This window comes from Stegostoma tigrinum, chromosome 37 (assembly GCF_030684315.1).
Source record: "Stegostoma tigrinum isolate sSteTig4 chromosome 37, sSteTig4.hap1, whole genome shotgun sequence".
NCBI lineage: Eukaryota > Metazoa > Chordata > Chondrichthyes > Orectolobiformes > Stegostomatidae > Stegostoma > Stegostoma tigrinum.
In genome coordinates this window covers 867,501-881,160 of record NC_081390.1, presented here as the reverse complement: position 1 = coordinate 881,160, position 13,660 = coordinate 867,501, and the positions used below count along the sequence as shown (strand labels likewise).

The 13,660-nt window shown below is 43.6% G+C and overlaps 2 protein-coding genes across 5 annotated transcripts in view; both read left to right on the top strand.

The window, feature by feature from the left end:
* Positions 1 to 6,360, top strand: part of LOC125467469 (nuclear factor NF-kappa-B p100 subunit-like) — a 187,847-nt gene extending 181,487 nt beyond the window's left edge. For all 4 annotated transcript variants that reach the window (XM_048563313.2, XM_059640406.1, XM_059640407.1 and 1 more), the window contains exons 19-23: positions 550 to 665; positions 1,401 to 1,473; positions 2,417 to 2,589; positions 4,520 to 4,631; positions 4,945 to 6,360. In XM_048563313.2, coding sequence (XP_048419270.1) covers positions 550 to 665; positions 1,401 to 1,473; positions 2,417 to 2,589; positions 4,520 to 4,631; positions 4,945 to 5,051 — 581 coding nt within the window. In that variant the 3' untranslated portion in view covers positions 5,052 to 6,360. The remainder of the gene's footprint in view (positions 1 to 549; positions 666 to 1,400; positions 1,474 to 2,416; positions 2,590 to 4,519; positions 4,632 to 4,944) is intronic.
* Positions 6,361 to 12,221: 5,861 nt separating this feature from the next.
* Positions 12,222 to 13,660, top strand: part of dnajc9 (DnaJ (Hsp40) homolog, subfamily C, member 9) — an 11,638-nt gene continuing 10,199 nt past the window's right edge. Inside the window, exons 1-2 of the mRNA XM_048563580.2 lie at positions 12,222 to 12,329; positions 12,467 to 12,667. Of these exons, the coding sequence (XP_048419537.1) occupies positions 12,488 to 12,667 (180 nt within the window). The 5' untranslated portion in view covers positions 12,222 to 12,329; positions 12,467 to 12,487. The remainder of the gene's footprint in view (positions 12,330 to 12,466; positions 12,668 to 13,660) is intronic.

Genomic DNA, 13,660 nt, shown 5'->3' with positions numbered 1-13,660 from the left:
GTAGCTTTCACATTAGCCCTTTGTCTTCATCTTTATTTCAGCCTATTTCTTTCATTTAAAAGACCAAAACTTCCTGCCTGAGGGAAAACCATCTCTGCTTCAATACGGTCTATGCAGGAATTTTTGCTCCTATCTTTCCTTCTGTTTTTAATTTGATGCCCCCTCATCACTGTCTCCTCATGTTGAGGAAGACAACTGATAATCCATGCACTTCTTAGTTTTAAAATTGAGTAAATCTGCTCCTCCTTTGCTCCAGTTCCCCCAGTCATATGTAAAAACCCATTCAGGGGAATGATGCCAATATCCTCACTGTCATGGGCTCGTTGATCTTGCACCCAAGTTATGATCCAACCATCTGCAACGAGCTTCCTCCCCAAACCCCACCTCATTCTCTCCAAAGCTCTGTCACACTCTTGTGCAAGAATATCCGAACCCTCTGTCCAACTCCCACCTCAGGCCACAGCTTACTAATTGTGGGTAATCAGAATATATTAGTGACTGAACGATCTGTTTGACTTTAATCTTCATCTCTCCCACCACCAACTGCAGGAGCTGATAAATATGCAGAAAATTATGAACCCAAAATAGATTTGGAGGAAGAGGATGAATCGGATCAGGAGATCTGCCATGGGCACACGCCTCTCGATATCACTGCCTGTGAGAAGGTATGTGGACAACTTGAGGAGGGATCAGGCCATCTGAACAACAGCTAATTAGATTCCACCCCTCAGCTAATCTTTAACAATACCACACAATGTAATCCCTGTCTATGCAATCTAGCCCTTTTAGTGTCAGTATTGATCTATTCTGCGGCCCCTCTAAGCTTATTCCTCCAGAATAGTGCCCAGAACTGAAGGGAGGATTCCAGATCAGGCTTAGCTAGATCTCTCAGCAACTGTAACAGAACTTTTGCCCTGATGTATCTCAGCCTTGTTAAAGGAGCATCCCATTATCATTTCTAAGTTTTTTTTTTTATATACCAGACTACTGACATTTCCCAATTTCTGCAAATAGATTCCAAGTTGCTCAGTTCCTCCATAATTCTGTCTTCGGTCTAAAATGGATGACACTCATTCTCCACATTAGACTCCATGTGCCACAGTTTTAACTACTCATTTATCAACGTGTTCCTTTGTTACAGTTCTGCTCCTATTTTCATGAGCAGAAATGTAATAAAGGAACATGATGATTAAGGGTCAGGCAGCCTAGTGCCATTGGGAAATGTAGATTTAAGAACCGGCTATGATTAGTCAAAAGGAAACTTGGTAAGATGGCTGACACAGGAATGACAAACTGAGGGCTTGAACATTACAAAAATCACAAGGATCTTGTTTTTGATTTGAATTGAATGTACCTTTTACTGCGTTGCAGAAACTGATTGTCTGTCTTGCTCTGTACAGGTTCGTGATATCTTACTGGGAGAAACTTCAAAATGGAAGGATGGGGATCAAAAATTGCCTGAACGCCAGCAAGGTAACTGCCTCTCAATTCTAACCCTGGGCACCATGTGCTCAGTAACGACCCACACCAGCCACTGTACTATGGGAACCCATTCTGCATAACTCCTAACAGCTTTCCTTTCACTCTTCAGTAATCTCCTGTCTGGTCTTAGGCAAAAGATAGAAGATTGAAACTGTTCCTAATCTGAAATAATAGCTCAATAATTAGTCACTGTGTCCCTGATCTCTCAGTTTGGGAATGCTCTGACCAATATTCTTCTCTTGATCAGACTTTGCAGACAAAGTCAGTCTGAATGTTGTTTCCATTCCAAGGAACATATTTGACTTTCACCCTCATGAGCGATGTTTCTGGTTCTCTGCTTTGTCACTGCATGGTACCAATGAACTTAGGAGAAAAAGCATTCATACAGACCCTGTGACATTGAGTGGACCAAATCTCATGTTTATGATCAAGGAACAGAACAGTGTTTTAGGCTCTGTCAAGGATGCTGCACTCAATTACTGTGCATCTATTCCAACAAAGTATTTGGTCCGGTTCTAGAAAATGAAGCAAGGGAAATAACTGATGTAAACAGAGGACAAGAGTCAGGAAATAGTGATCGTAATATAATTAGGTACAGACTTTGAGTGTTGAATCAGAGTGGGCTCCACAATCTGCCTGAGTCTCTGCTCACTGCTGTTCAACTTCATTACTTAATCTGTTCTGAGGTAGGCCTCCTCCACTGTGGACCAGGCCTCTTGGCAATGCTCTGCCTCCCTCAACCAGTGAGGCCTTTGCGTGAACCTATTTCACTGTCCCTAATCTGCATCAGGTTGCAGAATCTGAACATTTGGCTGAGGTTTCAGGGGAGGACAACTGGACCCAGTGCAGTTCCTCTGCACGTTTCCTTCGGGGTGTTTTTGAGGCCCTGGTTATTTGGACTGTAAACTAACTGCTGGCTCTTGTTTTCTCACAGGCAATATTGCATCACTGGGTTCTGAAACCCTGGGAGAACTGAACAAAGTGTTAAACCAGGAGGTGACAGGGTCAGACTGGATGAAACTGGCAGAGAATCTAAACCTTGGCTCTCTTACTGACTTACTCAAAAGTGCCAAGTCTCCAAGCAAGTCACTGTTGGATAATTTTGACGTATGTTTGCCTGGTATTTGTTTCTCAGTTGTATTGACACCGACTGTACAGTCCAGTAACACAATGGGAAAAGGTCAGATTTGCTCATAAAGATTAATCATTTTTGATTATTCCTTCGGTCACGACTCTCGAAGGTCTAAATGAACAAAGTGTTTTATGGGAAGGGTCCTAATTTTAACTGTCAATTGAAGCCCCTGTGTTCAATGCTGAGTCTGTGCTGAAGACTTTCAGCAAAAGAAGGTGCTACACTGAACTGCATCTTGTTCTCTCACTTTCCCATTGAGGCCTATCCCTCCAGCATCTTAATACCCCTATCAAAACCCACAGTCAATAGGGAAGAGTCTAAGGGGACACTCAGAAGGCATTTGATGTGGATCCACAAGAGGTCACTAGCAAAAATGGGGTTTGTGAAAGAGTCCTAACCATGTGATATGTCTAGGATCAGAGGCCATAGTCTCAAGAGTAAGGGGTTAACTATTTAAGTCATAGATGAGAAGGAATTTTTCTCAGAGTTTAATGAATCAGTCAAGTTCTTTACTGCAGAAGAATCATAGAGTTGCACACCAGGGAAACAGACCCTTCATTCCAACTTGTCCACACTATAGACAATAGACAATAGGTGCTGGAGTAGGCCATTCGGCCCTTCGAGCCAGCACCACCATTCATTATGATCATGGCTGATCATCCACAATCAGTATCCTGTTCCTGCTTTATCCCCATAACCCTTGATTCCACTATCTTTAAGAGCTCTATCTATCTCTTTCTTGAAACTATCCAGAGACTTGGCCTCCACTGCCTTCTGGGGAAGAACATTCCATATGTAGTCCCATTTGCCAGCATTTGGCCCATCTAAATGCCTTTGGTGTAATTGTACCCACCTCCACCATTTCGTCTGGTAGGAGTGTAGAGGCTGCAGGTTAAGTATATTCAAGACTGAGATAGCTAGTTTTTATTAGTAAGGGAATCAAGGGTTATGGGCAAAAGGGGCAGGAAAATGCAGTTGAGGATAATCGAATCAACCACAATCTTGTTGAATGGCAGAGCAGATCGATGGGCTGAACACCCTTTTTCTGCTCCTATGGTCTCATGAGTTTAGAAGAAGGAAAGAAATATTGTACAAAATATGGGGATAAAGCAGAAGATTGGTGCTAGGTAATGATGCTTGTTTGAAGAGCTGGTGCAGGCACAATGGGCCTAATGGCTTGCTTTTACACTGCAACAATTCATGTTCAGAGTTAGGATAAAGGGAACGCATTCTTGATTTCTGGGATATGAATAGTGAAATTCCCTATGATCTGTGGGAACTCATATGTATTAAGGACTTACAGAGAATTCTGTAGATAATACAGAATTCTGTAGGTAAGCTTGGATATGACACTCTTAGGAGGATGCAGGTGGGACGAGAACATAGACCTGGATAAGACTAAAACATGGCCAGTGTATGAGCAGTCTGGTGAAATGATGATCAAAGGAACCAGGAATCCCCTTTCCAAAAGAAAACACTCTTTGGTCTGGTTTAATTATGCTGAATTTGTGCTGCCCTCTCTGAGGCAAGTACACCCAAACCTGTGTGTGGTGCCCAGAATTAAACATAGTAATCAGTCTGGGATAAAGGCCAATATTTCATCTAACTTCTATATACCTTCTTGTACCTCCTGCATGTGACCTGTGTTTGTTCACCAGGATTATAGCATGGAGAAGAGCCTTAAACCAGGAGGCCAATCTTTGAGGCAGCAAATTCCTGTTTCCTATGACCACCTCCTGCTAGACTGTTATTTCACTGCCCTGTCTCAATCCTGTAAATTCACACCAGGACTATCCAGTGGCTTACTGTGTTTACTCATTGACAGAATATGGTTTCAAATATTCTGACGTGATAGCTCAATATTGAAAACCGAAGCTGAAACGCTCTCTCTCGGTGTCTCTTCAGATTTCAGGTGGAACAATCGAGCAGTTAGTTAACGCACTACAGTGTTTGGGATTGAAGACAGCTGTGAACATAATCCAGAAAACAGAAACATATAAAGCACTTCAGTCATCAGGTATGTCTCATGTGCTCTTAAAGGGAATGATGGAGTGAAGGAACATTGCTCCCGTGCTTTTCAATGTGGCCATCTCCCAAACCTGATTCATACAGCCACAGTCATTGAAAGTTAGGGGCTAGAGGGCAGTGTGGATTCTGGGGCTAAGGAGAAATGCGGTGGTTGGGGTGGGGGTGGGAGGTGCGGGGTGCGGGGTAAGGAATGAGGAGTACTGGAGAGGTTTTGGGGGCGAGTGGTCTGGCGTGCAGGCTTTTACCCTATGTCCCCTGGTCTGTTGTGGAAGCTGTGATTGAAGAAAGCCTGTTTCTTGCAGATGCGAAGCAATCCGTGGACAGTGCCTATGAGAGCGGCTCACAACAGGTCATCAGCTCAAAAGATCATTTGAGTACCACAGCCCAGACTAGTGACCAACAGATTTAACAGGGAGCAGGATCTCATGTTTCTACAAAACTGAGAGAATTAAAAGAAAGAGATCATCATTCCTACAAAGTGTAACAAGCTGATCCTTTAAAAAGGATACCTTTAAAAAGAACATGTTTGTTATTTGCCTACCTTTGGATTCTGGCCTCTTTTTATTAACAATTGAAAATTGACAGGTGATTTTGTCATTGATCCCAGTGTGTCGGGATTGACTGGTTATTTCAGTCTCACTCACTAATTGCCTTTTTCTGCTGTGGAGTTCCCCTCAGTGCTCTAAAGGGTGAAGCACAGACTTCGGTGTGGATAAAACAACAGATTAATGTTTACACGTTTATGTTTGTGCTGAAGAGTTCACATTCAATAAAGAACACAACTGGATGTTGTCTCTTGCTGTGTTGGCCCTGTGACTGGGTTTCATTGATGGAGAGCAAGGCTGAGAGAGGGCACAATGAAGAGCTAGCCTGACAATGGGTCCAATTCTCTCCTTCATCCTACCTTCCTGTCCACACTGGTCAGGTTTCAGGGTCTCCACACAACCTACTGTGTAAACCACTATATTCCTGATGACACCAACCCTACTCCAGTGTTATTAATTGGATAATGTGGGTACTTCACCAGGAAAGGGCCACAAACTGGTTCTGAATTGGAAGCTCTCTCTCATTACCCTCTCTCAGGACCTCTGATACCTGCCTGGGCCTCACTATTTCATTGCAGAAGAAGAGTGGAAAAACAAAAAGGGGAATGTCTACCTTTAAATGTGGTCACTTTGGGGAAGAAACATCCACAGTCTATCGAGAGGAGCCTCATCTTGAGCCACACTCTGCAATTCCAAACTGATGTTTCTCAGTGTTTTGTGGGGACTGGATAACCAGCAGGAGATTGAGTCACCAGTGCTCAGTTTCCCTCTCAATCTTGTACTGATCTGTTTTATTTATCTTTTTCTTTGTTTAATTTATGATTTTATAGTGTAAGATGCAAAAATTGTAGGAGTAATTATGCGCTGATTAGTTTAAACTTTGATCAATGAAGCTGTATTGCTGGAGTGCCTTTTGAATGATTTTGTTCAGGCCAGTTCTATCCTAAACAGAACGCTTCCACATAAAGCAGATGATTGCTAAAATCATCACTTTTAAAGATATCAATTTATTTTGCTGGAAGAAGTCTCCTGCTGTCATTAACCAGTCTCCTCATGTCAGAGTTGGCTGACTATCAAAAATCGCCATCAACAGAATGATGCAATGTGTACCTTTGGTATAAGTGAAAAGCACTGTTAATATACTTTTGATAATGTTTCTGTGGCTTAAATTCCTTCAAGATGTTTTATAAAATAAAATTTAAAAACCAGTAGATTTGCACTAGGATCTTCATTCATTTTGCTGCTGAATTTATGCACAAGTTGAATGCATTTCTTTATTCTGGTAAGGATTTATCGCTATATTGGACTGCAGCACCAACTATAACGTACAATGGAAACTGAATCATTACAAGAGCAAGATTAAGATTATTTCAGTATCAGGTGGCACTGAAAGATGGAATGAAACATGGATATGACAAGGTGATTAGCAAGAATAGTTGTCTATCAAACCTGCCTTGACACTCGTGATGCCTGCAATATCATAACTACACACTCTGCATCTTTCCTATATAGAGAAATACACATGCATACAGACCTGTGTGTGTGTGTTTCCCTCAATCAACTCATCCTCTGGGACTGGCAGAAGAGATTCCCTGTCATGACAGGGGGGTATTAAAAAATAAATTCAGAAATGTTTGTCTCTGACTCCTCCAGATTAGAATGTCAGTGATCTGATCTCATGAATGTTACCAACAATTACTTATTGATCTGCTTCCCTTCCCTGTGCTGTGATCACTGCCCAACCTGTTGAGTACTCTCTTGTAGCCTGACAATTAGCACCATATATGCCAGGATGGGCATTTGCTCCTTTGGCTGATATTTTGTTGTTCTCTCAGTGTCCTAAGAAGGTACTACTAAGGTTGAATTTTAAGTTTGCACCACACCCACAGTGGCTGAGGTAGATTCTCGAATTCAAGACTGTAAGCTGCTGCTGGCTTCACCCGGCAACTGCTTCCTTTGGCTGAGCATGCCTTTTATTCCTGATTTTGAAATTACAGGAGTCTGGAATCTCACTGAATACAGCATCAAGGTTTCCTGGACAACACTGCTCAGACAGTGCATTGTCAAAAGCATCTAACCCCTTTGTGGTGGGAGAAATATTTACCTCCTCCTCAGCTCTTACTTGCTTTCAGCCAGAAATGAAGCCTTCACTGGTCATTACTCCTTTTCTTTACTCTGTTTAAAACCTCCACACCCCCCACAACCGTATCTGCCCAGTTTGTCCCTAAACGTGCCTTTTATTTCATGAAGTACTGTGTGGCCTCATTAAGCTGTACCAAAGTGAACATGATGATGTTCGTTAGCCTGGCAGTGGGTAGGTAACATAACCTGTGCTCTTGACTGGAGACCAATAGAAATATAGAAGGTAGGAGAAGAATAGGCCATTTGATCTCTTGAGCCTGCTCCACCATTCAATATGATTGTTGCTCATCATGGGGCTAAATACCTTAATTCCATTACCCCCATATCCCTTAATCCCTTTAGCCACAAGCATTACATGAATATCTTTCTTGAAAACATAATGTTTTGGCTTCACCCACTTTTTGTGGAAATGAATCTCACAGGTTCACTACTCTCTGGATGAAAGAATTTCCACTCATCTCAGTCCTAAAAGGTTCACCCCTTATCCTTAAACTATCAGCCCTGTTTCTGGACTCCCCAAAATCAAGAACATCCTTCCTGCAAGTAACCTGTATAGTTCTATTAAACTTCTAAACTACACTGAATACAATCTGAACTGACACAATCACTTCTCATATGCCTGTCCTGCATTCCCAGAAATCAACTTGGTAAACCTTCACCTTCCTCCCTCTGTAGCAAGACCACCCTTCCTGAGATGAGGAGACTAAAACTGTACACAATACTCCAGGTGTGGCTCTCCAAGGCCTTGTATAGTGCAGCAAGGCGTTCTTATTTAACGTCTTTTCTACACTATCCCATACTGCTACTATAGTCCTTGTTACAGTCCCCACTTGAATGGCCCCCTTATACCCCAGCGCTGTCGTTAGTTGGCTGGTTCTTCTTACATTTGGCTGCACAAGTTACAGGAATCTCAAAGCATTGGACAACAGCTGAGTGCTCCAAACTCCAATCCTAAGTTTTGCTCTTTGTCCTTAGTGCACTTTTCCAGTCAGCATCAAATTTTGTTTGGTAATGGCCTATGCATTGTAGGACATTTTATGACATTAAATGTGCAATAAAAAATTCAAGATAACAAGGTGTAGAGCTGGATGAACACAGCAGGCCAAGCAGCTTCGTAGGAGCAGGAAAGCTGACGTTTCGGGACCTGATGAAGGGTCGAGGCCCAAAATGTCAGTTTTCCTGCTCCTATGATGCTGCTTGGCCTGCTGTGTTCATCCAGGTTCTCATTATTATCTCAGATTCTCCAGCATCTGCAGTTCCTATTATCTCTAATAAAAAATTCAACTTGTTTAATGATCAGACTGGAGGCTGAGGTGACTTTTAAATATTAAAATGTGAGGCTGGATGAACACAGCAGGCCAAGCAGCATCTCAGGAGCACAAAAGCTGACGTTTCTGGATCCTGGATGAAGGGTCTAGGCCCGAAACGTCAGCTTTTGTGCTCCTGAGATGCTGCTTGGCCTGCTGTGTTCATCCAGCCTCACATTTTATTATCTTGGAATTCTCCAGCATCTGCAGTTTCCATTATCTCTGACTTTTAAATATTGTTGATTTGTGCTCTGATTAGAGTTTAGCACATGGAAAAAGAAAAGATTGCTGTCCATGTCCCTTCACAAACTTGATGGTGTGTAAGAAGGATGTGATTACATCAGAGAGCGTGCCTGGGCAGCAGCATTTCGGCGATGAGGAGAGAACAATTGGGCTGGGTTTGTCTTCCTCAGGGCAGAGAAAGCTAAGGGAGGATCTGACTGAGGTGTAAAATTCTGAGGGGTATAAGCTGGGTAGACACAGAGAAAGCGTTCCCCTTAGCAGAGGGATCAATTATGAGGGGACACAGTTTTAAGTTAAGAAGCAGAGGTTCAGAGGATATTTTGAGGATATTATTCACCCAGAGGGTGTTCAGTATCTAGAGCTCACTGCCTGAAATGGTGATACACCCAGAAACTCTTCAAGACAATGAACTATTCAGGTGAACACTTGAAATGCCAATGCATGCAAGGCTAAGGGCCTTGTGCTGGAAAATGGGATTTGAAGAGACAGATGATTTATGGCCAGCACAAACACAATGAGCACTTTGCATGTTGTACAAACTTTATGATTCTCTAGCCTGTCTCTTCAAAACAACAGCCCGTTTCCTTAAAACAGTGACCTATCCGTTTGGGACTTGGCCTGTCTCTTTAGCATCATAGGCTGTCCCTTTAGAACACAAGAACTAGGAGGATGGGGGGTAGGCCTTTCAGCCCCTTAAGCCTGCTCCTCCATTTAATATGATCATGGCTGATCTCATCTTGACTTCAACTCTCCATAATCCTGCAAACCCTTACTAATTGAAATTCTGTCTATCTCCTCCGTAAATTTACTCAATGTCCCAACATCCACAGCACTCTGGGGAAGTGAATGCCACAGATTCATGACCCTTTTCAGAGAAGTAATTTTTCCTCATCCCTGTTTTAAATGTACCATCCTTTATCCTTGAACATACGATTTGTTGTTATATATACCGAGATACAGTGAAAAGTGTTGGATTACATGCTATGTAGGCGGATCAGACCATTCAAAGTGCACCAAGGTAGCAGAGCAACATGCAGAATACAGTGTTACAGCTGCAGAGAAGGTGCAGAGAGAGAGATCAGAATTAAAATTTGAGAGGGCTGTTCAAAAGTCTGATAACATCAGGGAGGAAGCTATTCTTGATGTCTGTGTATCCAAACTTCTCTATCTTTCACTCGATGGAAGAGAGTATATACGGGGTGGCAAGGAGTCTTTGATTATGTTAGTTGCTTTCCTGAGGCAATGGGAAGTACAGATGTAGTCAATGGATGGAAGGCTGGTTTATGTGACGTACTGGGATTACAAAGTGTGGAGCTGGATGAACACAGCAGGCCAAGCAGCATCTTAGGAGCACAAGAGCTGACGTTTCAGGCCTAGACCCTTGTTACCTCGGATTCTGCAGCATAGCAATTCCCATTATCTCTACGTGATGTACTGGGCTGTGTTCACGACTCTCTGTAGTTTCTTGAGGTCCTGGGAAGACCAGTTCCTGCACCATGCCAAGAAGATGGGATGCTTTCCATGCTGCATCTACACAAATTGGTAAGAGTCCTTATGGACATGCCAAATTTCCTTAGCCACCTGAGGAAGTTGAGACATTGTTGTGCTTTCTTAACTGTTGCATTGATGTGGGTGGGCCAGGACAGATTGTTAGTGATCATTACTCCGAGGAACTTGACGCTCTTGACCATCTTCACATTAGCCCCATTGATGCAGACACGGGCGTGACCTCAACTCCGCTTCCTGAAGTCAACGACCAGCTCCTTCATTGCTGACATTGATGGAGAGATTGCTGTCTTTGCACCATGCCACTAATCACTCCATCTCTTTACTGTATTCTGACTTGTTGCTGTTTCAGATCGAACGATGGTATCATCAACAAACTTGTAAAAGGATTTGGGGTGGAATTTAGCCACACAAACATGAGTGCATATGGAGTATAGTGGAGGCTGAGTCTGCAACCTTGCAGGATACAAGTGTTGAGGATTATGGCAGGGGAGGTGTGGTTGCCTACCCCTACTGGTTGCAGTCAATGGGTCAGGAAGTTGAAGATCCAGTTACAGAGAAGGGGGCCGAGAACTAGATCTCAGAGTTTAGAGATGAGTTTGTTTGGAATTATGGTGTTGAACATGAATGTGGTCAATAAGTAGGAGCCTGATGTAGTTACCCTTGTTATTTCAGGTGTTCCAGCGTGTAGGGCCCTGGAGATTGCCTCTGCTGTGGACCTGATGTGCCAGTAGACAAACTGCAAAGGATCAAAGCAATTTAGTACGCTGGAGGTGATACGGAGAAAAACCTTTCGAAGCACTTCATAACTATGGAACTCAGAGCTACAGAGACGCTGAGGCACACTGCATGATTTTTCTTTGGCACTAGGTTCATGGTCGTCTTCTTAAAGCAGTTGGGGACTTTGGATCGTCATAAAGTGAAAGATGCTTGCAAACATTCCAGCCATTTGGTTTGCACAGGATCTGAGTGCATTTGAGTAGCCTAATACTACGAACTCTTGTTGTAGATTGATAAACATGAGGAATCATAGTTTTTATGTCTACTTTGTCAATGTCCTTTAGCAGTGAAGTCTTCTGAATTTAAGTGAATATAGGCCTAAACTATCAATTCCTCCTCATTATACAAACACCTCATCTCTGGAATCAATCTAGTGTACTTCCTCTGAAGTGCCTTTAATGCAACTACATCCCTTTTAAAATAAGGGGATCAAAATTGTATGCTATAGTCCAGATTTGGTCTCAAAAATGCCTTGAGCAATTGCAGTAAGACTTCCCTACTTTTAAACTCAATTCTTTCAGCAAAGTTTCCATTTGCCTTTCTTATTACCTGTTGTACGTGCATAGTGGTTTTCTGCAATTCATGCACAAGGACACTCTGGTCCCTTTGCAATGAAGCAACTTTAACTTTCTCTCCATTTAGATGATAAATTACCTTTCTATTCCTCTGACCAAACAAATAGCCTCATACATATTACATTAAACTTCATTTCTTCATTGCAATGTACTTTCCCACCTCTTTTAGTGTCATCTGTAACTTTTGATACAGAACATTTTAACTCTGCATCCAAGTATTGCTATAGATTGTGAAAACTTAGGGCCCCAAGGACCATACACTGTAATCCCAAACAGTTACTATTTATCAACCAGAAAATGACTCATTTACCCCGACTCTTTGCTTTCTGTTGTTTAGCCAATTCCAATTCAAACTGATAAATTACCTCTAACCCCATGTAATTATACCTTAGGTACTATTCTGTAAAATCCTGGCCTGTCCCTTTAAGGCTGCGACCAGCCCAGGGGTCAAGGGGAGGAGCTTACTCTCCATCCGCGGAAGCACTTCCGGCTACGTCAAATCATCCGTGGCGGGAAAGTGAACCAGAGAGAAAGAAAGCCCCGCGGGTGCGAGACAGAGACAGAGACAGAGACGAGGACAAGAAGGGAGGTACGGAGGGGGCAAGGGGAGGAGGGAGGGAGGGAGGGAGAGAGAGAGTGGCATCGAAGGAGTAAGTGACGGGGAGAGTGTGCCTCCTTTGGGTCTGTTTCCGGATGAAGCTGTCACTGACACAACTTTCTCGACAGGTCCCTGCAGCTGGCTTGGTCATGGGTCTCCTGGAGCAGTGTGAGGAGGCCTTTGGGACCTCAGACCTGTACCAGGTTTTGGGTGTGAGGTCAGGAGCCTCGGAGGGAGAGGTCCGAAGGGGATATCGTAAAGTATCCCTCCAAGTTCATCCTGACAGGGTGACGGAGGCAGAGAAGGAAGAAGCCACTGAGAAATTCCAGGTAACTTCAGTTATTTGGCACTGTTATTCGGGAGGCGCTGGAGAAACTGCAGTCACTTGTAACAAGGCACAAGTCAGGAGTGAGATGGAATACGCCCCACTTGCCCCTGGATGGGTGCAGCCCCCACACTCAAGAAGCTTGACACCATCCAGGACAAAGCAGCCACTTGATTGGCACCATATTCACAAATATTGATTCCCTCCATCATTGATGCTCAGCACCCAACTGGGTGTGCCATCTACAAGATGCATAACAGAAATTCACAAAGCTCCTGAGACAGCACCGCCTGAACCTATGACCACTTCCATCTAAAAGGACAAGGGCACTACGTGTTCCCCTTCTAGCCACTCGCCATCCTAACTTGGAAATATTTCGCTATTCACCTTGGTGTTGCCTTGTCAAAATCCTTCCTTAAGGGCATTATGGGTCAACTTACTGCACGTCAGGGCAGCACAGTGGCTAGCAGCGCTGCCTTGCAGCACCAGGGACCTGGGTTCGATTCCAGCCTCGGGCAACTGTCTGTGCGGAGTTTGCAGATTCTCCCCATGTCTGTGTGGGTTTCCTCTGGGTGCTCCTGTTTCCTCCTGTAGTCCAAAGATATGCAGGTTGGGTGGATTGGCCATGCTAAATTGCCCATAGTGTTCAGGGGTGTGCGGGCTGAGTGGGTTAGCCGTGGTAAATGCAGGGTTACAGGGAAGGAGTAAGGATGTGGGGCCAGGTGGGATGCTCTTCGGAAGGACCATGTGGATGTGATGGACTGAATGGCCTGCTTCCACACTGTAGGGATTCATTGTAGCAGTTCAAGAAAGCAGCTCACCATCAACTTCATCGAGGGCAACAATTCTGAATTAACAAAAACAAAAAAAATTACTTCAGTGGTTGAGGATTGTCCTTTAAGTGCCTCTGAAGTCTCCCACCCCCAATTCCAACCCACACAGAAGGTGGAGAAAAAGAGAGAGATTGAGATGCTGTCTGATTCCCAGGCTGGATGTT